We start from the raw sequence: 24,191 nt of genomic DNA on the forward strand, positions 1-24,191 counted from the left end.
CTGCCTTCCCTGCATAAAGCCTGTCTGATCCTTGTTTATCAATTTCAGCAAATGTAATGCCAATCTATTTGCCAAGGCTTTGGCTAGGATCTTGCAATAGGTATTCAGCAGAGAGATTGGCCTTTAGGAAAAGGGTATAAGTGGATCCTTCCCCTTCTCCAAAATCGTCGTAACAATTGCCACTAAAAAATTATCGCAGGGAACTTGTTTCCCTAGCCTGGTCTATGACCTCAGCGTATTCAATGATTTACCCATTTCTTCCTCAGTTAAAGGAAGATCTAAGTCTGCCTGATCCTCTGAGTTCAGGCAGGGGAGATCTAATCTGGCCAGGAACTCGTCCTCTTGATTGAGGTTCCCAGACAGTTCAGATTTATGTAATCCTTCATAAAATTCCCTGGTCTCATTAATTTCATTTGGATTGTACGAGACCTGGCCATTCCCCGTTTGTATTGCATTAATTGTTCTAGAGGCTTGTTCTGCCCTCAACTGCCAAGCGAGTACCTTATGTGCTCTCTCCCCCAATTACAATTTTTGTCTCAACCTCATAATATCCTTTTCCATACTATACGTCTGAAGTGTATTATATTCCAATTTCTTGTTTGTGAGAGCTCTGTAATGGTCCTCTAGGTCTAATTCCTGAAAATCCTTCTCTAATTGGGTAATGTCCTTTTCCAATTACTCCTCTTCCCTCATATAATTTTTCTTGACCACCTTTGTACACCCAATTATCTGACCCCTCAAGTACACCTTGAGGGTGTCCCATAGAAGAAATTGATCTGGAGTAGAGGGGCAGTTGTCCTCACAAAACTGAGTTATTTGAGATCTTATAAAGCTACAAAACTCCGGCTTTTTCAATAGCAAGGTGTTAAGACGCCACCTCTATGCTGTGTCCTTCTTATCTGGAATGTCTATAGTCAAGATTGGGTTGGGGGGAGGGAGTGGTCTGAGAGAAGTCTTGCTCTGTTCTTGGCTTTCATGATCCTACCTTCTAAATGGGCTGAAGCCAAAAAGAAATCTATTCTAGAGTAGGAGTCATGTTATTTCGAGTAGAATGAGTAGTCTCTCTCTCTTGGATGCATTCTACACCACACATCTATTAAATCCAACTCCCTCATACAGTTAGTCGTAGCGTTCGAGGCTCCAGAGCTAGTTATATGTTTTGTGGACTTCTCCAATACAGGATCCAGACATAAATTAAAGTCGCCCCCTATCAAAATATTTTCACTTCCCTCTGCCAAACGTAGGGAAACGTCCTGAATAAATTTCTTCTCATCAAAATTGCGGGCGTACACATTGACTAGGATCCAGGACTCTGAGTATATTTGACAGTGCACCATTAGGAATCTACCCATTTTGTCTGCAATCACCCTCTGCACCTGCACTGGAACACTTTTCCTTACTGAAAGTGCCACTCCCCTTGCTTTTCAGCCAAACAAAGCGGATATAACCTGGCCCACACATTCTCTTTTTAATTTTTGATGTTTCCGCTCAGTTAAGCGTGTCTCTTGAAGAAAGGTCAAATCCACCCCCATTTTTTTAATGTGTGCCAAGACCTTTTTCCGTTTCACCCGACTGTTTAAGCCATTAACATTAAAAGAGACTACATTTATGCTCTTAGTCATTATCCCCATGTTCTTCCCAAGGTACCCCCTCCTTCACTATGACCCCCCCCACCCCAATGCACCCCCAATCTCTTGCCATCCGACCTTTGGTCCATTCCACCGAGCTGCGAGAGTAAGAAAAGAAACAAGGGGGAGACAAAGACAAAGACAATAATTCAAATAACTGAGGAAAACAACATGAAACCAAATGCAAAAGAGATTCACAGTCATACTTCTCCTTAATCCCATACTACCTCCCTCCCCCCCCCTCTATTTTGTTGATAACCTTCATTGATTACCAACAAACCCCTTGTACAACAGATTGTGCCACCGGCACCCATCAACTCCTTTCCCCAACTCCTGAGCTCACCAGGAAAAACTATTACAACTTTTCATTTAATCGGTCTAACCTCTTCTCAACTTCTGTATTTATACAACATAAAAAAATACCATGTTATTATAGTCCAAGGCATGTCTATATCCCCCTACGGGTCAAATTTGTTACTCATTTAAACTACCACATTTAGTCCCTGACCAGACTTTGCATTCCCGTCATGCTCCCCAACGTGGGTAAGCCTGCGGCATATTCTTGGGCTTTTTCTGGATCTGAAAAAAAAAATTCTTTGCTCCTTCTGGCAATGATATTTTCAGGGTGGCTGGGTACCTCAAAACACAAAACACATTCACATTTCTTCTGCTTGATCATTCTCTTAGCTGGTTCAAATGCTTTCCTGGCCTTCAGGAGTGCCGAGCTAATATCTGGGTAGAAAACAATTTTGTTCCCCTCTAACTCTAGAGTGGATCCCCTTCTCTTTGCCCCGATCGCTGCGGCTCCTAATATTTTTCTCCCTGTCCTAGTTCCGCAACAGCCTCACCAGAACAGAGCGCGGCCTTTGTCTGGGACCAGGTTTGGGGAAGAGGGACCTGCTCTTTCCACCTCGAAGCTTTCACCCAGTATCTCTTTACCCAAGACCTCAGGGATCCAGGTTTGAAAGAAGCACACTGGGTTCTGACCTTCCACCCTCTCCCTTAGCCCGACTATTTTAATATTGTTCCTCCTCCTATAATTCTCGAGGGCATCCAGCTTCTTCCAGATGCTCTCCCTTTCATTTGTTAACTTTTCCATTTTATTGGACATAATATGGATATCATCTTCATTCTTATTTATTCTTTCTTCTGCCTCTGTCACCCTGCCCATTAACCCAGATAGGGTGCTCTGGACCCTGTCCAGTTTTCCCCCCATGTCCTGGGCACTTTTGTCCACAGCTAGGAAGAGTCTGTCATCCATCTGCCCTAGCTTGTTAATTACATCCTGCAGGGAGGGCTCTGAGCCACCCTGCTTACTTTTCCTTAACAGTCCTTTTCCCCTGGGGCTCATAGCTTCACAGGGTCTCCCCTGGCCATTGGACTCTTCCTCCTCCAGACTGCTGGACCCCTCCACTACAGCTGGAGCTCCCAGCCTCCTCTGATCCAGTTCTGGACTCACAGGCTCCTCTGCTTCCTCTGAAGTCGCTTGCTGTTGGGACTCTCGCTGAGACTTGCAGTTTCACTCTTGTCCTGCTGCCAAGGCAGAGGTAAGTTTCACTCTCTCCCTTAGTGCCGGCAGCAACGCCGGTTTCTTACAGTTTCCTCTTTTGTCGGACAAGTCTGTTCCCCACGGGGATTGCCGCTGCTGCCCTGCTCCTGACGTCGACCTCACCTCGGGCCTCGCAGTCGCCCTGAGCGCACCCAACTTTGCAATCCTGCTGTGGGAGGCAGGGCCCAGCCCTTTCCTTCTCTCCAGGGGCTTCCAGAGGGATTTCCCACCGTACCTGCTGGGCATTGATGCTGGATTCGTCCAGGACCTGTTCTCCCTGTCTGGCGAGCTCCTCCTTTGGAGCTGTGGTTCCCATTTCGGGCCCTGAGGTGGCCCTGCCATTATCCTCACCATGACGCATTCCAGGCTTGCCCTCTCACCTCGGTGGTGATTCTTTCACACTCTTGCTTGCAGACTTGCTTTTTTTGTCATGTGGCGTTTAAAAAAAATTCTTCTTGCGTCCTGTTTTGGACGGTCAGTTGAGGTTTTGACCTTGATTGTAATTAAAAAATCCTGGGAGCTCTCGGAATCTACCTCCTCTTGCTCTCCCCACATCACGTGACCTCCCATTTGGGCCTGTTCTTCTCTCATACCACTGTAACTTCCTTTGTTCCACTGAAATATTGATACAGCTGCTAACAGCTTCTCCTTTTCAAATTTGAAATTTAATTATGATCATTACTTCTTAAAGTAGTTCCCTAATCACCTCAGGTTCAGCACACAGCATCTGTCTTTTTGCTATAGTAGGAAAGTTGGAACGGATCCACATCATCGCTCAAACAGGAGCTGAAGTGCTTCAATCCCAGCCTCTCAAAACAATTCATTGCTGTGGATGTGAGTGTCACTTGTCAGTAATCATTTAGGCAGGTTGCAAAACTCTTTTTGGGCACAGGTATGATCAAAGCCCGTTTGAAACAGATGGGACCATGCCCAACCAGAGTGAGATGTTGAAGATAACCATGACTATATTGATAAGTTGGTCCACACAACTTTTCTGTACTCGGCTGGGTACAGGATGCTTTCTTTGGATTCACTCCTGAAGGTTGCCTGCTCATCATCCTCGGATATTGACAGAAGAGGATAATCAGAGCACAGTGGGCCTCAAGTTGCAGTTTATTTTTGAAGGAAGCATAAGTGACAGGATTGTCAAAAATGTTTCATTTTCTCTGAGAAAGAGAGCAAGTTGGAGGTTCAGAAGTAAAGGCCAGGGATCATTGACACAGAGGGGAAATTTACAAGATTCCTTGAGTACAGTAGAATGGGCGGGGGATGGGTTCAGGTGATAAAGGGATTTAATACAATAAGAATTTTCAAATTGAGATGTTGGTTTGTGTAAATGGACAAGGTGGGCAGGTTAGATGGATTTGATGTAGGTTGTGATTAAACAGTGAAATGTGGGCATGCCATAAATACTTTTCATTAATTTATCATAAGACAAAAAAATTGTATAAACATTTGCATTAAACATCCTGCAGATAACACAATTCATTATAATTTAATGTCAAATTGAATTTGATATTGCAAAAAAGTCAGATTTCACCCAGTAACGTCGTAACAAAAATCATTGGTCTTGAGCCACATGGAGGATTTTAACCCGAAGACGCGTGATGACATTGAATGCAGTTCATTTAGCTAACATTTTTCACAGTTAATTCCACCCTCGGCAAATACATGAGAGTATCCAATCCAGATTGAATCTAGTAACTTACTGGTAATACGTGTATGGAGAAAAAAAACAAAAGCAAATATTGGGAATCTGACACACAAATTCTGAAAATTTTGAAGGATAGCGGCATTTATGGAATGCTTCAGATAAATGACAACTTCGAATGAAAAGGTTTAGATGTTGACTTTTTCTCTTGCCACAAATCCTGCCTTGCCTGCATATTTCCAGCATTTGTTCTGTGTTAAGACCATCTACTTGGTGCATGCAAAGATGTTTATGTTTTTTAATATAATGCAAGAAACCTAACAATATAATTTAATTTTTTTACAGCTTTGTTTAACTTTCACCTGGAAAGATGCATTTGATAAAGGATCTATCTTTGGAGGGTCTGTTAAATTATGTAAGTACTATTACGAGGCCAAAGGACCCCAATACCCAGCAGCAATAGACATTCACAAAGGCAAATAGTTACTTAAACTAAAGTTCACCAGGCTTTGGTGCTCGAAAGGTAAATGTTTACCGCTCAGGAAGGTTCTTTGTAGGTTTGAAGAGAGAAATTTGTTGTTCCAGGATTTCCACAACTGAGGTACCACCATTAGTCACCCCATTGTCTTGCTGATGAAAGTTGCCCCATCAGGTTCTCTCGCTCTCTCGGTCTCTCGCTCTCTCAACTGCCAAAAAGCCCATGTGACTCTCTCATTTGCAAAACCCCTGACCTTCTCCAGCAAACAATAGGAGTTAGTCTTCTTGGTCAAGCTGTTGTCTTTAGGTAAACAAAAACCCAGGAGTGACCTATCTGTGCACTTTGTCAAAACCCTTGCAAAGAGCTTTCAACAGCCAGAGTGTCTCCTGCTTGTTGCTTTAATGACGTCATTTCAATTAGCACCTACTTGTGAAGTGTGCACAGCATTCTCCATAGTTTCTTTAAAGTTACTGAATATGAATTCTTCAGTATTTCAAATAAGATCTGTTTTAAAGTGTGTATGTATGTAACCTATTCTAATTTTACTAATTTATCTTCCAAATACATCTACAAATATTCCATCACAGTACTGTTGTTTTATTGTGGTATTTATTATCTGGGAGTGGGGGGATATGTCTTTTTTAGCCATTTTTTATATCCAATTAAGTTTCCAATACTTTTTTAAAAATCATTTTGTGTGGGGCCTTGAATTTTCCTTCTGCCAACATCCCTCTTACTATTGTCCTTTCATGTTTATTTTCCAATCTGATCCTTTTTTCCTCTGGAGACTATCTTAGCAACATTATCAGGAAAAACACCAAAAATTGTCTTTTCTATCACACTTCATTCTGACTTATTTCTGACCTGCATATAATGAATTTCTGGTATAAAATATTGTTTCATTTTGTGAATACATTTTCAATGTTCCAGAGGCTTACCATGAAATAGATATTACAAGTTTGCTTTTATTTGGCAGTTAAATTACATTTTCAAACCAAATGAACTTCAAACGTTGCAACTTCATTTCAACCTCCATGGAATTCATTTCTTTTTGGCATGGAAAAAAATTGTCTTTTGGTTTTAATAAAAATTGCTTTCCCTTTTAACAAGCATGCCACATTTGTACTCTAATACTCCCATTTGTACTCTAATACTCCCATTTGTACTCTAATACTCCCATTTGTACTCTAATACTCCCATTTGTACTCTAATACTCCCATTTGTACCCTGTTACTCCCCTTTGTACCCTGTTACTCCCCTTTGTACCCTGTTACTCCCCTTTGTACCCTGTTACTCCCCTTTGTACCCTGTTACTCCCCTTTGTACCCTGTTACTCCCCTTTGTACCCTGTTACTTCCATTTGTACCCTGTTACTCCCCTTTGTACCCTGTTACTCCCCTTTGTACCCTGTTACTCCCCTTTGTACCCTGTTACTCCCCTTTGTACCCTGTTACTCCCCTTTGTACCCTGTTACTCCCCTTTGTACCCTGTTACTCCCCTTTGTACCCTGTTACTCCCCTTTGTACCCTGTTACTCCCCTTTGTACCCTGTTACTCCCCTTTGTACCCTGTTACTCCCCTTTGTACCCTGTTACTCCACTTTGTACCCTGTTACTCCCCTTTGTACCCTGTTACTCCCCTTTGTACCCTGTTACTCCCCTTTGTACCCTGTTACTCCCCTTTGTACCCTGTTACTCCCCTTTGTACCCTGTTACTCCCCTTTGTACCCTGTTACTCCCCTTTGTACCCTGTTACTCCCCTTTGTACCCTGTTACTCCCCTTTGTACCCTGTTACTCCCCTTTGTACCCTGTTACTCCCCTTTGTACCCTGTTACTCCCCTTTGTACCCTGTTACTCCCCTTTGTACCCTGTTACTCCCCTTTGTACCCTGTTACTCCCCTTTGTACCCTGTTACTCCCCTTTGTACCCTGTTACTCCCCTTTGTACCCTGTTACTCCCCTTTGTACCCTGTTGCTCCCCTTTGTACCCTGTTGCTCCCCTTTGTACCCTGTTGCTCCCCTTTGTACCCTGTTGCTCCCCTTTGTACCCTGTTGCTCCCCTTTGTACCCTGTTGCTCCCCTTTGTACCCTGTTGCTCCCCTTTGTACCCTGTTGCTCCCCTTTGTACCCTGTTGCTCCCCTTTGTACCCTGTTGCTCCCCTTTGTACCCTGTTGCTCCCCTTTGTACCCTGTTGCTCCCCTTTGTACCCTGTTGCTCCCCTTTGTACCCTGTTGCTCCCCTTTGTACCCTGTTGCTCCCCTTTGTACCCTGTTGCTCCCCTTTGTACCCTGTTGCTCCCCTTTGTACCCTGTTGCTCCCCTTTGTACCCTGTTGCTCCCCTTTGTACCCTGTTGCTCCCCTTTGTACCCTGTTGCTCCCCTTTGTACCCTGTTGCCTCCCTTTGTACCCTGTTGCCTCCCTTTGTACCCTGTTGCTCCCCTTTGTACCCTGTTGCTCCCCTTTGTACCCTGTTGCTCCCCTTTGTACCCTGTTGCTCCCCTTTGTACCCTGTTGCTCCCCTTTGTACCCTGTTGCTCCCCTTTGTACCCTGTTGCTCCCCTTTGTACCCTGTTGCTCCCCTTTGTACCCTGTTGCTCCCCTTTGTACCCTGTTGCTCCCCTTTGTACCCTGTTGCTCCCCTTTGTACCCTGTTGCTCCCCTTTGTACCCTGTTGCTCCCCTTTGTACCCTGTTGCTCCCCTTTGTACCCTGTTGCTCCCCTTTGTACCCTGTTGCCCCCCTTTGTACCCTGTTGCCCCCCTTTGTACCCTGTTGCCCCCCTTTGTACCCTGTTGCCCCCCTTTGTACCCTGTTGCCCCCCTTTGTACCCTGTTGCCCCCCTTTGTACCCTGTTGCCCCCCTTTGTACCCTGTTGCTCCCCTTTGTACCCTGTTGCTCCCCTTTGTACCCTGTTGCTCCCCTTTGTACCCTGTTGCTCCCCTTTGTACCCTGTTGCCCCCCTTTGTACCCTGTTGCCCCCCTTTGTACCCTGTTGCCCCCCTTTGTACCCTGTTGCCCCCCTTTGTACCCTGTTGCCCCCCTTTGTACCCTGTTGCCCCCCTTTGTACCCTGTTGCCCCCCTTTGTACCCTGTTGCCCCCCTTTGCACCCTGTTGCCCCCCTTTGCACCCTGTTGCCCCCCTTTGCACCCTGTTGCCCCCCTTTGCACCCTGTTGCCCCCCTTTGCACCCTGTTGCCCCCCTTTGCACCCTGTTGCCCCCCTTTGCACCCTGTTGCCCCCCTTTGCACCCTGTTGCCCCCCTTTGCACCCTGTTGCCCCCCTTTGCACCCTGTTGCCCCCCTTTGCACCCTGTTGCCCCCCTTTGCACCCTGTTGCCCCCCTTTGCACCCTGTTGCCCCCCTTTGCACCCTGTTGCCCCCCTTTGCACCCTGTTGCCCCCCTTTGCACCCTGTTGCCCCCCTTTGCACCCTGTTGCCCCCCTTTGCACCCTGTTGCCCCCCTTTGCACCCTGTTGCCCCCCTTTGCACCCTGTTGCCCCCCTTTGCACCCTGTTGCCCCCCTTTGCACCCTGTTGCCCCCCTTTGCACCCTGTTGCCCCCCTTTGCACCCTGTTGCTCCCCTTTGCACCCTGTTGCTCCCCTTTGCACCCTGTTGCTCCCCTTTGCACCCTGTTGCTCCCCTTTGCACCCTGTTGCTCCCCTTTGCACCCTGTTGCTCCCCTTTGCACCCTGTTGCTCCCCTTTGCACCCTGTTGCTCCCCTTTGCACCCTGTTGCTCCCCTTTGCACCCTGTTGCTCCCCTTTGCACCCTGTTGCTCCCCTTTGCACCCTGTTGCTCCCCTTTGCACCCTGTTGCTCCCCTTTGCACCCTGTTGCTCCCCTTTGCACCCTGTTGCTCCCCTTTGCACCCTGTTGCTCCCCTTTGCACCCTGTTGCTCCCCTTTGCACCCTGTTGCTCCCCTTTGCACCCTGTTGCTCCCCTTTGCACCCTGTTGCTCCCCTTTGCACCCTGTTGCTCCCCTTTGCACCCTGTTGCTCCCCTTTGCACCCTGTTGCTCCCCTTTGCACCCTGTTGCCCCCCTTTGCACCCTGTTGCCCCCCTTTGCACCCTGTTGCCCCCCTTTGCACCCTGTTGCCCCCCTTTGCACCCTGTTGCCCCCCTTTGCACCCTGTTGCCCCCCTTTGCACCCTGTTGCCCCCCTTTGCACCCTGTTGCCCCCCTTTGCACCCTGTTGCTCCCCTTTGCACCCTGTTGCTCCCCTTTGCACCCTGTTGCTCCCCTTTGCACCCTGTTGCTCCCCTTTGCACCCTGTTGCTCCCCTTTGCACCCTGTTGCTCCCCTTTGCACCCTGTTGCTCCCCTTTGCACCCTGTTGCTCCCCTTTGCACCCTGTTGCTCCCCTTTGCACCCTGTTGCTCCCCTTTGCACCCTGTTGCTCCCCTTTGCACCCTGTTGCTCCCCTTTGCACCCTGTTGCTCCCCTTTGCACCCTGTTGCTCCCCTTTGCACCCTGTTGCTCCCCTTTGCACCCTGTTGCCCCCCTTTGCACCCTGTTGCCCCCCTTTGCACCCTGTTGCCCCCCTTTGCACCCTGTTGCCCCCCTTTGCACCCTGTTGCCCCCCTTTGCACCCTGTTGCCCCCCTTTGCACCCTGTTGCCCCCCTTTGCACCCTGTTGCCCCCCTTTGCACCCTGTTGCTCCCCTTTGCACCCTGTTGCTCCCCTTTGCACCCTGTTGCTCCCCTTTGCACCCTGTTGCTCCCCTTTGCACCCTGTTGCTCCCCTTTGCACCCTGTTGCTCCCCTTTGCACCCTGTTGCTCCCCTTTGCACCCTGTTGCTCCCCTTTGCACCCTGTTGCTCCCCTTTGCACCCTGTTGCTCCCCTTTGCACCCTGTTGCTCCCCTTTGCACCCTGTTGCTCCCCTTTGCACCCTGTTGCTCCCCTTTGCACCCTGTTGCTCCCCTTTGCACCCTGTTGCTCCCCTTTGCACCCTGTTGCTCCCCTTTGCACCCTGTTGCTCCCCTTTGCACCCTGTTGCTCCCCTTTGCACCCTGTTGCTCCCCTTTGCACCCTGTTGCTCCCCTTTGCACCCTGTTGCTCCCCTTTGCACCCTGTTGCTCCCCTTTGCACCCTGTTGCTCCCCTTTGCACCCTGTTGCTCCCCTTTGCACCCTGTTGCTCCCCTTTGCACCCTGTTGCTCCCCTTTGCACCCTGTTGCTCCCCTTTGCACCCTGTTGCTCCCCTTTGCACCCTGTTGCTCCCCTTTGCACCCTGTTGCTCCCCTTTGCACCCTGTTGCTCCCCTTTGCACCCTGTTGCTCCCCTTTGCACCCTGTTGCTCCCCTTTGCACCCTGTTGCTCCCCTTTGCACCCTGTTGCTCCCCTTTGCACCCTGTTGCTCCCCTTTGCACCCTGTTGCTCCCCTTTGCACCCTGTTGCTCCCCTTTGCACCCTGTTGCTCCCCTTTGCACCCTGTTGCTCCCCTTTGCACCCTGTTGCTCCCCTTTGCACCCTGTTGCTCCCCTTTGCACCCTGTTGCTCCCCTTTGCACCCTGTTGCTCCCCTTTGCACCCTGTTGCTCCCCTTTGCACCCTGTTGCTCCCCTTTGCACCCTGTTGCTCCCCTTTGCACCCTGTTGCTCCCCTTTGCACCCTGTTGCTCCCCTTTGCACCCTGTTGCTCCCCTTTGCACCCTGTTGCTCCCCTTTGCACCCTGTTGCTCCCCTTTGCACCCTGTTGCTCCCCTTTGCACCCTGTTGCTCCCCTTTGCACCCTGTTGCTCCCCTTTGCACCCTGTTGCTCCCCTTTGCACCCTGTTGCTCCCCTTTGCACCCTGTTGCTCCCCTTTGCACCCTGTTGCTCCCCTTTGCACCCTGTTGCTCCCCTTTGCACCCTGTTGCTCCCCTTTGCACCCTGTTGCTCCCCTTTGCACCCTGTTGCTCCCCTTTGCACCCTGTTGCTCCCCTTTGCACCCTGTTGCTCCCCTTTGCACCCTGTTGCTCCCCTTTGCACCCTGTTGCTCCCCTTTGCACCCTGTTGCTCCCCTTTGCACCCTGTTGCTCCCCTTTGCACCCTGTTGCTCCCCTTTGCACCCTGTTGCTCCCCTTTGCACCCTGTTGCTCCCCTTTGCACCCTGTTGCTCCCCTTTGCACCCTGTTGCTCCCCTTTGCACCCTGTTGCTCCCCTTTGCACCCTGTTGCTCCCCTTTGCACCCTGTTGCTCCCCTTTGCACCCTGTTGCTCCCCTTTGCACCCTGTTGCTCCCCTTTGCACCCTGTTGCTCCCCTTTGCACCCTGTTGCTCCCCTTTGCACCCTGTTGCTCCCCTTTGCACCCTGTTGCTCCCCTTTGCACCCTGTTACTTAACTGAAAACCTTGAAGCTTTGTGATTGTAGCTGGTTTGCTGAATTGTTGCTGCTAGATCTTAAATGAGATGGTGAGATTAGATAACAAGATTGCCACACGATGTAACTTATTTTCTTCAGCAACTGCAAAATGTAGAAAAGTGAGATAGCATAATTTAAAATACTTTAGGGTAATTTTTGTATTTGTTTACAGCTCTTGCAAGTTTGGGATATGAGAAGAGTTGTATTTTGTTCAATATTGGTGCTCTCGCCAGCCAAATTGCAGCGGAACAAAATCTGGAGAATGATGAAGGATTGAAATCAGCAGCGAAGTACTATCAGGTGAGCAAGCGTCATTGTTCGTACAGGATGTTTCCTTAGATCTGAAAAGCTTGGGACCGGATATTTTTGCTTATTGTTTTTTTTTTTCGGTTTTGTTCTATTAACTGAAAAAAAAACCCAAAACCGCACAGTAGCATCAGCTGTCGCTGGACCCCACCGCTGGGACAAAAGATTCTACCAACCTCTTTGGGCTTGGAGACAGCAGCATGCGATTTGTAAACCAAGTACAGCTCCGAATCATGGGTCCTCTACCGGCACCACCTACGGCTCCTAGAACGCTTCCACCAGCGTTGTCTCCGCTCCATCCTCAACATCCATTGGAGCGCTCACACCCCTAACGTCGAGGTACTCGAGATGGCAGAGGTCGACAGCATCGAGTCCACGCTGCTGAAGATCCAGCTGCGCTGGATGGGTCACGTCTCCAGAATGGAGGACCATCGCCTTCCCAAGATCGTGTTATATGGCGAGCTCTCCACTGGCCACCGTGACAGAGGTGCACCAAAGAAAAGGTACAAGGACTGCCTAAAGAAATCTCTTGGTGCCTGCCACATTGACCACCGCCAGTGGGCTGATATCGCCTCAAACCGTGCATCTTGGCGCCTCACAGTTTGGCGGGCAGCAACCTCCTTTGAAGAAGACCGCAGAGCCTACCTCACTGACAAAAGGCAAAGGAGGAAAAACCCAACACCCATCCCCAACCCACCAATTTTCCCCTGCAACCGCTGCAATCGTGTCTGCCTGTCCCGCATCGGACTTGTCAGCCACAAACGAGTCTGCAGCTGACGTGGACTTTTTACCCCCTCCATAAATCTTCGTCCGCGAAGCCAAGCCAAAGACAGTGAAGGGTAAAGAAGAAATGGAAAGAGAAATGGGACAATCGGCATTCTAACTTCTCCTCGTGCACTGCCTGCTGACTCTTAGACTTCCTCCAGTCGCTCACTGATGGCTCGAGATTCCAGGCTACTTCTTTGAGCTGACATTGGGCCATTTAGTGTTTGTCTTCCTGGCTGGTTCTGAGCTCTGTTGTTACCAAATTAGTGCCAATATATCGTCAGATCCCCACATGGGCAAGTCAAGTGATAAATATTTTTCAACTTGTGACGTCATGTCGGCACCACAAAAAAGTTTGGTTAATGGAACATTTCGGTTAACAGAATTTTGGAGAAGTGGAAACATAACGTAAACACTTTTTTTCAGAACTTGGCTATTAGTCTGATTATGGTATTCTGTTGCTTAGTTATTTTGATGACCATTCCCAAATTTTTTTTTGAGGTCCTTCTTGACCTATTTGGTGGTGTTATTCATATCCATCTCTTATGACCTTGTACCTTTTACTCTAGCCTATCTTCATTGCAGCTCCTCCTATTGTTTCTATCATCACTCACTAAAATATGAAAAGAATCTATTTTCAAGTCATAGAATTTTTTGACTGCAGTATAAGGCATCTTTAACATATTGTGCATGTGCTGATTTAAGGGGAGTGCTATCTAATTATTCCCATTTTCCCAACACTTTCCACTGAGCTCTGCAGTTTTTTCCTCATTGATATATTTCAGCTGGTTCCCTTTTGAAAATTACTGTTGAATCTGTTTCTGCTATCCCTTTCCATGTTTCAGCAAAGGAGTTTAGGAAAAGCTGTTAAATATTTATAGATACAGCCCTCCATTTAAATTAATGACAAGGCATAGTGTGTGGATTTCTCTTCTGTAAGCAATGAGAATATGTGTGAAATACACATTTGCATGAGAAGTACCGGAGTCTTTAGGACTTGTATAAGTGACATTCACAATCATGGAGTGTTTTGAGAGGTAGGTCTTGGCTTTCAAAACACTCCTTATTACCAGCCACCTACTTCAATTTCCTTACTGGCCAAACAAGTCCACAGCAGACACCATATCACTAGCTCTTTACTTAACCTTAGAACATGTACCCCTATGTCAGTCGACTGTTCATTGCTGACATCTCTGCATGCCATGAGCAACCTCATTCCCAAACTTTAGTGACCCCTCTGCAATTGGATCCTCCTTTGAGTGAAGATGGGTAACAACCTTTCCATGATCACACTCAAAACAGACACTCCTCAAGGATGTGTACTCAATTCTTCTACACCCATAATCATACAGCTAAATACTATTCCAACTCCATCTTCAAATTTACTGATGACACTGCAAATGGTGAACCAGGTATCAAATCATCTTGAGTCAGAATACAAGAACATTGAAAGTCTAGTGACATGGTGCTAAAATAACCACCTCTCTCTCATCATCTAAAGACAAAGGAGATGATCATTGGTTTCAGGAGAGGGAGCAGAGTCCAATTGTGCTGAAATTGGAAAAATTGAAGCTATCTAATCTTTGGAATAAATGTCTCCATTGACCTGGCTTGGGACAAACATATTGACATGATGATCACTGTCTTAGAAGATGAAGGAAGTTTGGCATTTCACCTTTGCCTCTCAACAACTTTCAAGGATGCATCATCGAAAGAATTCTCACTGGATGCACCACGTCATGGTATGGAAAATACTCTGTTCAAGTTTGGAAGAAGCTACAGAAGGTAGTGAAAGCAGCTCAAAATAATATGAAAACTTCTTTCCTGTCCATGGACAATTATGAAGACAGCTTCTTCCCTTCAGCCCTCAGGCTCCTAAAGTAGCCCAAAACAGTGTTCTCAAGGTTGGCCATTCCAAAGGAGGACATGGTCATAGATTACTGTGTATTAACATGTAAATATAAAGTGTATTTGCATTTGTTGTTTTTGCAATAGCATTAAAATCTTACAAAAAATATATATTTAAACAGTGTGTGTGTTAACTTATGACCATGTACTCCTTTGTAATGCCCATCCTAGCTCTCATGCTCCCCTTGGTGGTCGATTTTTCTTTTCATTGTAATCTTGCACTCTTGTCAATTTCTCCTTTACCAAATTGTTTATAATGTTAGAGATGAGCACTAAGTCTCAGAAGTATACTTCTCACTGCATTAGGTATTTTGTGACAAAAACTTCAAATATACGTGTGTGTCTGAAAATGAAGTTTTTCTGTTTATTTCTTGAGTTTTCAAATAGAGTGCTTGAGTTCAATTCTGGATTGCTTTGTTGGTCTGGCAGCATAATGACCAAAAAGTTTCTTTTACACATATTTCAGCACTTTTTTTTGGACCACTGCAATCATCCTTTATTCATTGTCCTATTGTGGGGGTAAATTTCAGAAATCGGCTGCAAAAACTCCCTTTCTATTATTTAGTGCCTGACAATGTTCTCTGAAAGATTTATTGTAATTATTTTAAGTCGATTAAAGTAGATTGTGTTTGGAATATAAAAAGTATAATCTCTTTCCAGAGTTGCAATAAAATCACTGTATGGCCTCTGCCTCAACATTTGTTCCTTCTCTATTTTCAATTGTCACTAAGTATGAAGTCTCCCTTCTTGTTTGAGTCCGGTTTCTGTAAATGCCCCAAATGTCATATTGGATATGTAGCCCACCAACATTATTTTCAATGCTATGTCCTATTTGGGCATATGCACTTCAAACAATCTTTTTTTCAGTCTCCGACTTGCTTAAAAACTTTTATGTTAAGACATTGATCTCTTCCAGATTCTTGCACTTTGGTTCTCCTTTCTGATTACCTTTCCTCCCTTTCAAATCTGTTTAAGCTTAAACATATTCGACAGTAACAGTGGTCGAGTCGCCCATCAGCAACACTCTGCACCTTTGAAATTACTGAAATCATCAGCTATCTCTCTCCTTTCCTCCATTCTTAGTTTGGCCCTCACTGACCTCTGCTTGTCTATGAGCACCTAAATGTTTTGGTGTCTTGCCTTCTAATTTGCTAATGTCCTTCCATCTTTTTCTTACTGGCAATCCTTCATTGCAAGAGTTGACATGAACCATGTTAGCCTCCTTCCTAACTAATGTTGTTAAATAACCATAATCAGTTGGGGCCTCACAGAAATGATAACATTTGCAATGTCACTTTGTGTTTCTGAGATTTGATGGTCATGCAGATCAGTTACTAGATCATTACATTATCTTCATGCTATCCTAATTTGCTTTTTTTGTATCTTTTTTAAATTTGAAGATCTTTTAATAATATTTGCTCGGACATGTCTAATTGCTCTCTATGAACTACCTGGGAGAGGGGATGCACATCTTTTGTGTCTCATTACTCATGGTCTGCCTTCTTCCCAAGGTGGCGATTGTGATTTGTATGATCTCTTGTTGACAGATTGTAATCAAGTTTGAGTGAATGGCTTCTTTTCCAATGCTCCATGTCTTTCAAGCAAATTAGTTGTTGCAAAAGTAGTTGAAGATTAACTTGTGTGCAATACACTGAAACTGTACTTTATTTTGCTGGAAGATAAATAGATTTGGAGTCTATTGAATTTCTGTTAACTGTAGGAGTACTTTGGATGCAAGTGATTCCTAACTAGCCTAATTGCACAACCTAGGTTAGTTTGGATTTTTCAGGAATAACAATACCAACTCACAGGTTGCCAATGTGGACCCTGCCCTCTATTGAATTAGATAGTATTTGTATTTGGATTTTCAAAAGGCCTTCGACAACGTGCCACACAAAGCTGCTAAACAAGATGAGAGCCCATGGCAGAACTGGAAGGATATGAGCATGGGTAGAGCACTGGCTTGATCAGGAAATAGAGTTTAGAAATAGAGACCCTATTTTGATTGGCTACTGTTAACTGGTGTTCTGCAGGCGTAGGTGTTGTGGCTGCTTCATTTTGCATTGTAAATAAATTATTTGGATTATGAAATAGATGGCTTGGTGTCTAGCAGATGATAACAAAATAGATGGTAGGGCAGGGCTGAGGATACCAAAACCCTGCAGAGAAACTTGGATCGATTAGGAGAATGAGCAAAGAGATGGCAGATGAAATACTCTGGAAAGTGTATAGTTATGTACTTTGTTAGAAGAAATAGACAGGCACATTATTATTTGGATAGGGAGAAAATTCAAAATTCCAAGGTGCAAAAGGACTTACGAGTCCTTGTGTAGAATACCCTGAAAGTTGACCTCCAGGTTGAGTTGTTGGTGAAGAAGACAGATGCAATATTGCCATTTGTTTCTAGCAGAATATCATAAGAGCAGGGATGTAAATTTGAAGATCTTCGAGACTCCATAAAGCAGCGGTAACTCGCTTGGAGAACTGTATGCAGTTTGTGGCACCTTCTTTGAGAAAAGACATGCTGGCGTTGGAGAGGGTTCAGAGATTTACCAGAATGATACCAGGAATCAATCAATTAGCATATGAGGAACAGTTGTTGACTCTTGGACTGTACTGGTTGGAGTACAGGAGGATGGTGGGTGGGGTGGGGGGGGGGGGAGAAACCCTCATAGAGGCATTTCAAATTTTGAAAAATCTGGACTTTGTAGATGTGGCAAGTGATTCTTAGACAAGGGGACATAACTTTAGGATAAAAGGACATCAATTTAAAACAGATGCAGAAAAAATTTATTTAGCCAGAGGGTAGTGAGTCTGTGGAACTTGTTGCCACAGGCGGCTATGGAAGCTCGGTCATTGGGTGTCTTTCAGGCAGAGGTTGACAGATGTTTTATTAATCAGAGCATCAAGGGTTACAGGGAGAATTCCTGAGAGTGGGGCTGAGTGGGAGGATGGATTGGCTTGTGTTTCGAATTATGGAGCAGACTCAATGGACACATGGGCCTAGTTCTGCTCCTGTTGTAGTGGGTTTCCATCGCTCCTGATGCAGTCAAGTACAGCACACATAAATCTTTATTAGGTAGCAACTACCTGGAAGAATCCTCTCCTGTTATCACACTGGAAGCAGTGTCATCGGGTCTCCATTCAACAAAAGGATGCATCAAATATTTATACATTCAAGCAAGCTAGAAAAAGGATAAATCCGTCACAAACTTGTGTGATCTCAAAATAGGGACGCCTCTTTCCCCACCCAAGCCTGCGGCCCTATAGGTTATAACACAAGGTTAAAAAAATGTGTTTTTCGAACTAAACAGTTTATAATTCTTCAAACTCAGCGAAACTACATCTTTATTATCTCTTGCATTCCTGTACATCTGCTTTTACTTCCTTTCTAGACATCCTAAGGTTGTTCCAGTCACCTCCAGTGTGCTTTAACTTTTCACTCCCCATATGCTGAGTCCCAGTAAGCTCCCTTGGATCTCAATATTCACTTCTATATATTATTCCCTCCTTTTATCATTTCATGATAACAACTAAAAGGACTATGGAGGATACTTAATTTAGAAACAGTAGATCTACAAGGGTAGATAGGAGCATAAAATATTTTTTTGGTTCCATCTAATAGCAAAGCATTGGGCAAAGGGATAGGTGTGATGGTCAGACATTTCATATCAATTTCTTGAGTCCTGTATCTCTCTTTTTGCATGTGGTTCATCCATTTAGTGATGTTATTAGAGCTGTTTGTGCAGTGGCCTTGATCTAAATTCTTACAGGTCTCCCCAGAATAGTCAGAATCCATTTGGTTCTGGATTGTCACTGTACGAATGGCAACCGTCTTTGCTGACACCACCTTTCCAGGTGCTTGAAGCCCCTGAGCCATTTCATTAGCTAATAGCCCCCGTTTCTGAGTTGGCGAATGCTCTTTGGATGCCTTTCTCATACTGTCGAAGGGCAACAGATTCATAAAGACCTGCTCCATGTTAGAGATGCCTCTCTTTGTCCTGAACCTGGTTACATCTGGCCAATCAGGGTATTGGTGTAACTTCTGTACATGTTGTGTAGAGGGATCCACATATCCCAATTCACAAGACCCTGTCCAATTCATAATCAGTCACGATATGCCTCATGTCAAAAAAAAAAGTCATTGTATACAGAAAGAATTTTCACCTTTCTCCAGCTTTGGTATGGTTATATAACTGAACGTACCATTTAATAAAAAATGTCATATTATAATTCTTCAAACTCAGCGAAACTACATCTTTATTATCTCTTGCATTCCTGTACATCTGCTTTTACTTCCTTTCTAGACATCCTAAGGTTGTTCCAGTCACCTCCAGTGTGCTTTAACTTTTCACTCCCCATATGCATGTTCGGCTCCGAATCATGGGTCATCTACCGGCACCACCTACGGCTCCTAGAACGCTTCCACCAGTGTTGTCTCCGCTCCATCCTCAACATCCATTGGAGCGCTTACACCCCTAACGTCGAAGTACTCGAGATGGCAGAGGTCGACAGCATCGAGTCCACGCTGCTGAAGATCCAGCTGCGCTGGATGGGTCACGTCTCCAGAATGGAGGACCATCGCCTTCCCAAGATCCTGTTATATGGCGAGCTCTCCACTGGCCACCGTGACAGAGGTGCACCAAAGAAAAGGTACAAGGACTGCCTAAAGAAATCTCTTGGTGCCTGCCACATTGACCACCGCCAGTGGGCTGATAACGCCTCAAACCGTGCATCTTGGCGCCTCACAGTTTGGCGGGCAGCAACCTCCTTTGAAGAAGACCGCAGAGCCCACCTCACGAACAAAAGGCAAAGGAGGAAAAACCCAACACCCAACCCCAACCAACCAATTTTCCCTTGCAACCGCTGCAATCGTGTCTGCCTGTCCCGCATCGGACTTGTCAGCCACAAACGAGCCTGCAGCTGACGTGGACTTTTTACCCCCTCCATAAATCTTCGTCCGCGAAGCCAAGCCAAAGAAAAAAAAAGACCATTTAATAAAAAATGTCATATTATACCCTACTCTTCTCAACATGTTTATATCCTTATTTTCACTTGTGTGTGATCGGATCTGTCTCAAAATCCATTCTATCACTTCCTTTGTGGTAGGGGCTGGGTATTGAGGGGATCCTTCCGTTGAGTTCGTTATAATATGGGAATAGATGCAACAGCTAAACATTCATCTCATCAACATAGAAGTAAGATTCATTTAAAAAGATATTATGCTTCTGCCCATTATTCCTCTTTTCAGTCATGTCACTGGTGTTCAGTTCAAATGTCAAGGCAACAAAAGACAATAAAGTTCTCATGTTGTGGGTGGGCCTTTTTTATAATCTCAGTCTGTTATAGTAAAATTCTATATCTTGTGATCTTGATCTTTAATTTATTTGCCCACAGTTGCTCAAAATCCTGGAAATGCAGTATTTAACAAAAAATTCAATTTGATTTTTGAAACTACCAATTATCTCAGTTGCCACAAGCTTTTGAGAGACAGCATTTTAGATTTTTCTGTTCTTGATGTGGAAAAAATTAGCTAATTTTTTTTTTCTCTATCTCTTCTGAATATCCTAGCACTAATATCTATTGTCATCAAATTGAGCGCTGGTAATTTCACACAAGTGATGTTAGTTTTCTCTTTTTAACTTCTGACATTCTGGTACGAGAATGAATTAAACAATGTTTTATTTTCCCATTGCTGCAGCTAGCCAGTGGAGTTTTCCAGCATATCAAGGATACTGTCTTGACAGCACTGAATCGTGAACCCACGATGGATATTTCTCCAGACACTGTTGGAACACTCAGTCAAATTATGTTGGCTCAAGCACAAGAAGTGTTTTTCCTTAAAGCGGCAGCTGGTAAATATGACCAATTAAGTATTCATTTTTGCATATTGCTATAAGGGATTCTCTACTTCTGTCAAGCAAAAGATGCACAAGTTGAAAAACATGTCCAGGTAGGTTTCAGGACTGTTTCTTCCCCACTGTTAACAGACAAATGAATAAACCTCTTGTCAGTGAAATTATGTTACCTTTGCTGAAACACACCAGACAGCCGCAATAGGAATGAGCACAGACAGTGTTGTATTTAAAATAATATTTTTAATTATTAATTAACAATAATACAGGTACACAATCTTTTATCTGGACATATAAAATCCGGAAAGCTCCAAAAACCGGCAAGGGGGGAGAGACCGGCAGCGCAAGTCGGGCGGGCGAGGGGGGTAGGCCGACTGGAAGGGAGTGGGGGTGGATACGGCAGTGCAATTCGGGTGGGCTTAAATCTGGCTTTCCGAAATCTGGAAAAATCCGAAATTCAGAACACACTGTCCCCCAAGGGTTCCGAATAAAGGATTATGTACCTGTATTGCACCTTATCTCATTTATCTATGCTTATTTAAACTATTTACACTCTTTCACCCCCCCCCTCCCCCCACAACTATGCGCAAATATACTTGTATGTATGTAGAATGTCTTTGCCACTACTGCTCAGGCCCAATTCTCGAAAAGCAATTCAAAGTTCAGTTTCAGAAATTCAGTGTTGACATGTGAGCTTGAAATTGAAGCAAAGAAGTTCACAAATTTGGGAGAGACCAGGCTTTAGACAGACGGTTGGCAACTCACGAAATGCTTGTCAAGGCTTCCAGACCAATGTCCTTTTCAGATCAGTGGCAGCCAAATTTTCTCTCTTTGGGGTAGGGGACTTGAAGAGAGTGATTTTTCACCAAGCTTCCACAAACTATTTTCATGGGTCAGGCAAATTGCAGTATTTCTTCTGCTTCCAGAACCTTTTCCCTGGGTTAGCCATTCAGAGCCCTTCACTTTTGATCACAGTGGTATTCTCATTTCCCTACAACACAGAAATCAGACATAGTCTATAACCACAAACGAGGCCACTTTAATACTGTTTACTTCCAAGAGCTCTGCTGCAAATTACTGATTCCTTAAAATTGCTCCTTCAGTAGTGACTTTTCTGTTGGCCATGATGGCATTCAACAAGTCCCCTTCAAAGTGACCTTTCTTTTGGCCACACAAAACCATTTCAGCACAGTATAATTCAGAGCTGTTGCTTCTTTGCTGCTCCCTTCGAGCAAATTGTGTACTGTCTTGAATCTGTTCATTGCATGGTCTCCGCACCTGGTTCCTCGCTCTTCATATGTATCCATTTAGGAACACGCTGTCTTCCACCTGCCAGCTCACAGTCAAACTTCCAAACTTACAGCTTGATTTGTTCTTTTAAAGTGATATTCCCACTCAATTGAAAATGAACTGGGAGCTCGTAATATTGGGTTGTTTCTAACTGGACTTTTTCTTGATAGCACTCTACTCTGCATTTTTGTTTTATTTTGCACCACCCCCTGTCATATTTAAATATGAATTGACTTGCCTTGACAGCACACGTTTTTTTATTGTATGTCAGTACATGTGATAAACAAATCAAACAAATTGAATGATTTTTATGGCAGCCAAATTCTTTTCTTAACTTGTTTACTTCTCTTGGATTAAATCTGAAGTCCACTTTATTTTTCTACACCAAAGTTGCCATTAACATGTGTCCAAATGGTATTAGGATTTGTATGGCCGAGTTTTTGCCAGGCTTTGCTGACCTCCCTGTTCTTTCAATGGGATCTTTTCTTGATATGATAAAGTCTGAACAATAAGGCCTTTGTTCACCCACTAGTTTCTTGTACAACAAATCTGCTATCTCAGAAATCATTCAGGTTAAAACTTGCTGCACTTATATTGATAATGCATCTGTAAAGAGATCTAAACTCCAGTTCTTTGAATGTGGCCTAAACAAGATGCTGTATAAGGGGAGTCACATGATGGAGTAGTGGCTGGTCAAGAGGAACCGGCCCTCTCCAGAGAAAAGAAAAAAAGTTTGAAAAATAAAGCTTAATAAACAGGAAGAGAAAGATAACGTTACAAAGAAGAGACAGAAGATGGCACCCAAAAGAGAAAAAGTAAGAATAACAGAGAAAAGGGAAGAAGGAAAATCACTGGAGAAGAAAAGAAGGCCTTACCTGCACGTCGGAACAGAGAGCCACCGTGGAGAGGAGTGGCCGATCTGCGATGTTGGTGAGTCCCCAAAGGAGCGGTGTCCTCCTGACCGGTGGACTTCAAAAATGGCTCTCAGAGCCAAGAAAAGGTGCACAAGTATAAGAAAAGGTTAACGCCGGCAGGAGGGAGACTCAGCGGGGGAGTGGCCAGCTGAGATACGCCCAGTATCGGGGCGATCAGCTGTGGGAAGCAAACAAGAAAGAAGAGGAGTGGTGAGAAAGAGAATGAAGGGCGGGAAGAGGATGAGGGGCGACCGGTAGGGGGGCGGTCTGCGGCGGGCAACCGGCAGAGGGGGCGGCTTGCGGTGGGCGACCGGCAGCAAGAGACACAGCAGATACCAGAAAATGATGAAGATGCACAGATACAGAGAAGAGAAGAGAAGAAGACGACACCGACATAGATACAGACACAGAAGAGGAGGAGGAAGACCACCAAGAATTTCAAAGGAAAGAACGTAAAATAGAAGGACAAAATTTAGATAAAGCCTTTTTTGAAGAACAAATGAGGTCATTAAAAGAATGGCTATCATTAGAATTTAGTTCAATCAAAAGAAAAATCAAAAGAGCTGAAGACAGAATGCAAAGCTTAGAGTTGATCATGACTGAAATGGGGAAAAGAGTAGAAAATGTGGAGGAACAGGAAGCTGCTGGAGAAGTGGAGATAAATGATTGAAGAGGGAAGTTGGAAGAGAGCGAAAAAAAATTAAAGAGACACAAGATTTATTGTCACAAAAAATTGACGATTTGGAAAACTACAGTAGGTGAAACAACATAAAAATAGTGGGCCTGAAAGAAGGCAAAGAAGGGTCATTTATGAAGGAATTTATAAAAGGATGGATCCCGAAGGTGCTGGGATCGACAGATTCACATGAAGAAATTGAAATAGAAAGGGCACATAGAGCACTAGTACTGAAACCGCAACCACATCAAAAACCGAGATCCATAGTGGTAAAATTTCTGAGATAAACGACAAAATAAAACATACAGGAGCAGGCAAGAAAGAAGTTTAAGAAGACAATAAGCCATTGGAATACAAGGGACAAAAAATATTTTTTTACCCGGACATAAGCTTCGAATTTTTAAAGAAGAGGAAGGAATTCAACACGGCGAAAACAATCTTGTGGAAGAAAGGGTATAACTTTATATTAAGACATCCAGCAGTACTCAAAGTATTCATTCCTGGGAAACGGAATAGACTGTTCTCGGACCCAAAGAAAGCCCAAGAAGTGATAAGAAGGAAGACCGGCAGGAAAATATACAAAAATATGTAAAAATATAAAGTAAAGGTAATGCGTATTTAAAGATGGATAAGAGAAGGGGAAGAGGAAAGAAAAAAGAGAGCTTTGTTATAAGTATAGGAAAATAGTGTTCTCTGGGGGGAGAATAATGGTCACTGCGAAATCGGTTGACGCTTGCGAGTAAGTTCGCAAACTGAATGGAAAGGGGAGTTGTGGTTGCCGTCAAGGGACAAAGGGCAATCCAAAGAGGGGAGGATCATTTGGGGTGAAAGGG

The 24,191-nt window shown here is 45.0% G+C and overlaps 1 protein-coding gene across 4 annotated transcripts in view; it reads left to right on the forward strand.

Moving 5' to 3' along the window:
- Positions 1–24,191, forward strand: part of pdcd6ip (programmed cell death 6 interacting protein) — a 103,520-nt gene that overhangs the window by 20,292 nt on the left and 59,037 nt on the right. For all 4 annotated transcript variants that reach the window (XM_069920747.1, XM_069920749.1, XM_069920748.1 and 1 more), the window contains exons 3-5: positions 5,174–5,243; positions 11,817–11,944; positions 20,325–20,478. In XM_069920747.1, the coding sequence (XP_069776848.1) occupies positions 5,174–5,243; positions 11,817–11,944; positions 20,325–20,478 (352 nt within the window). The remainder of the gene's footprint in view (positions 1–5,173; positions 5,244–11,816; positions 11,945–20,324; positions 20,479–24,191) is intronic.

This window comes from Narcine bancroftii, chromosome 2 (assembly GCF_036971445.1).
Source record: "Narcine bancroftii isolate sNarBan1 chromosome 2, sNarBan1.hap1, whole genome shotgun sequence".
Lineage (NCBI taxonomy): Eukaryota > Metazoa > Chordata > Chondrichthyes > Torpediniformes > Narcinidae > Narcine > Narcine bancroftii.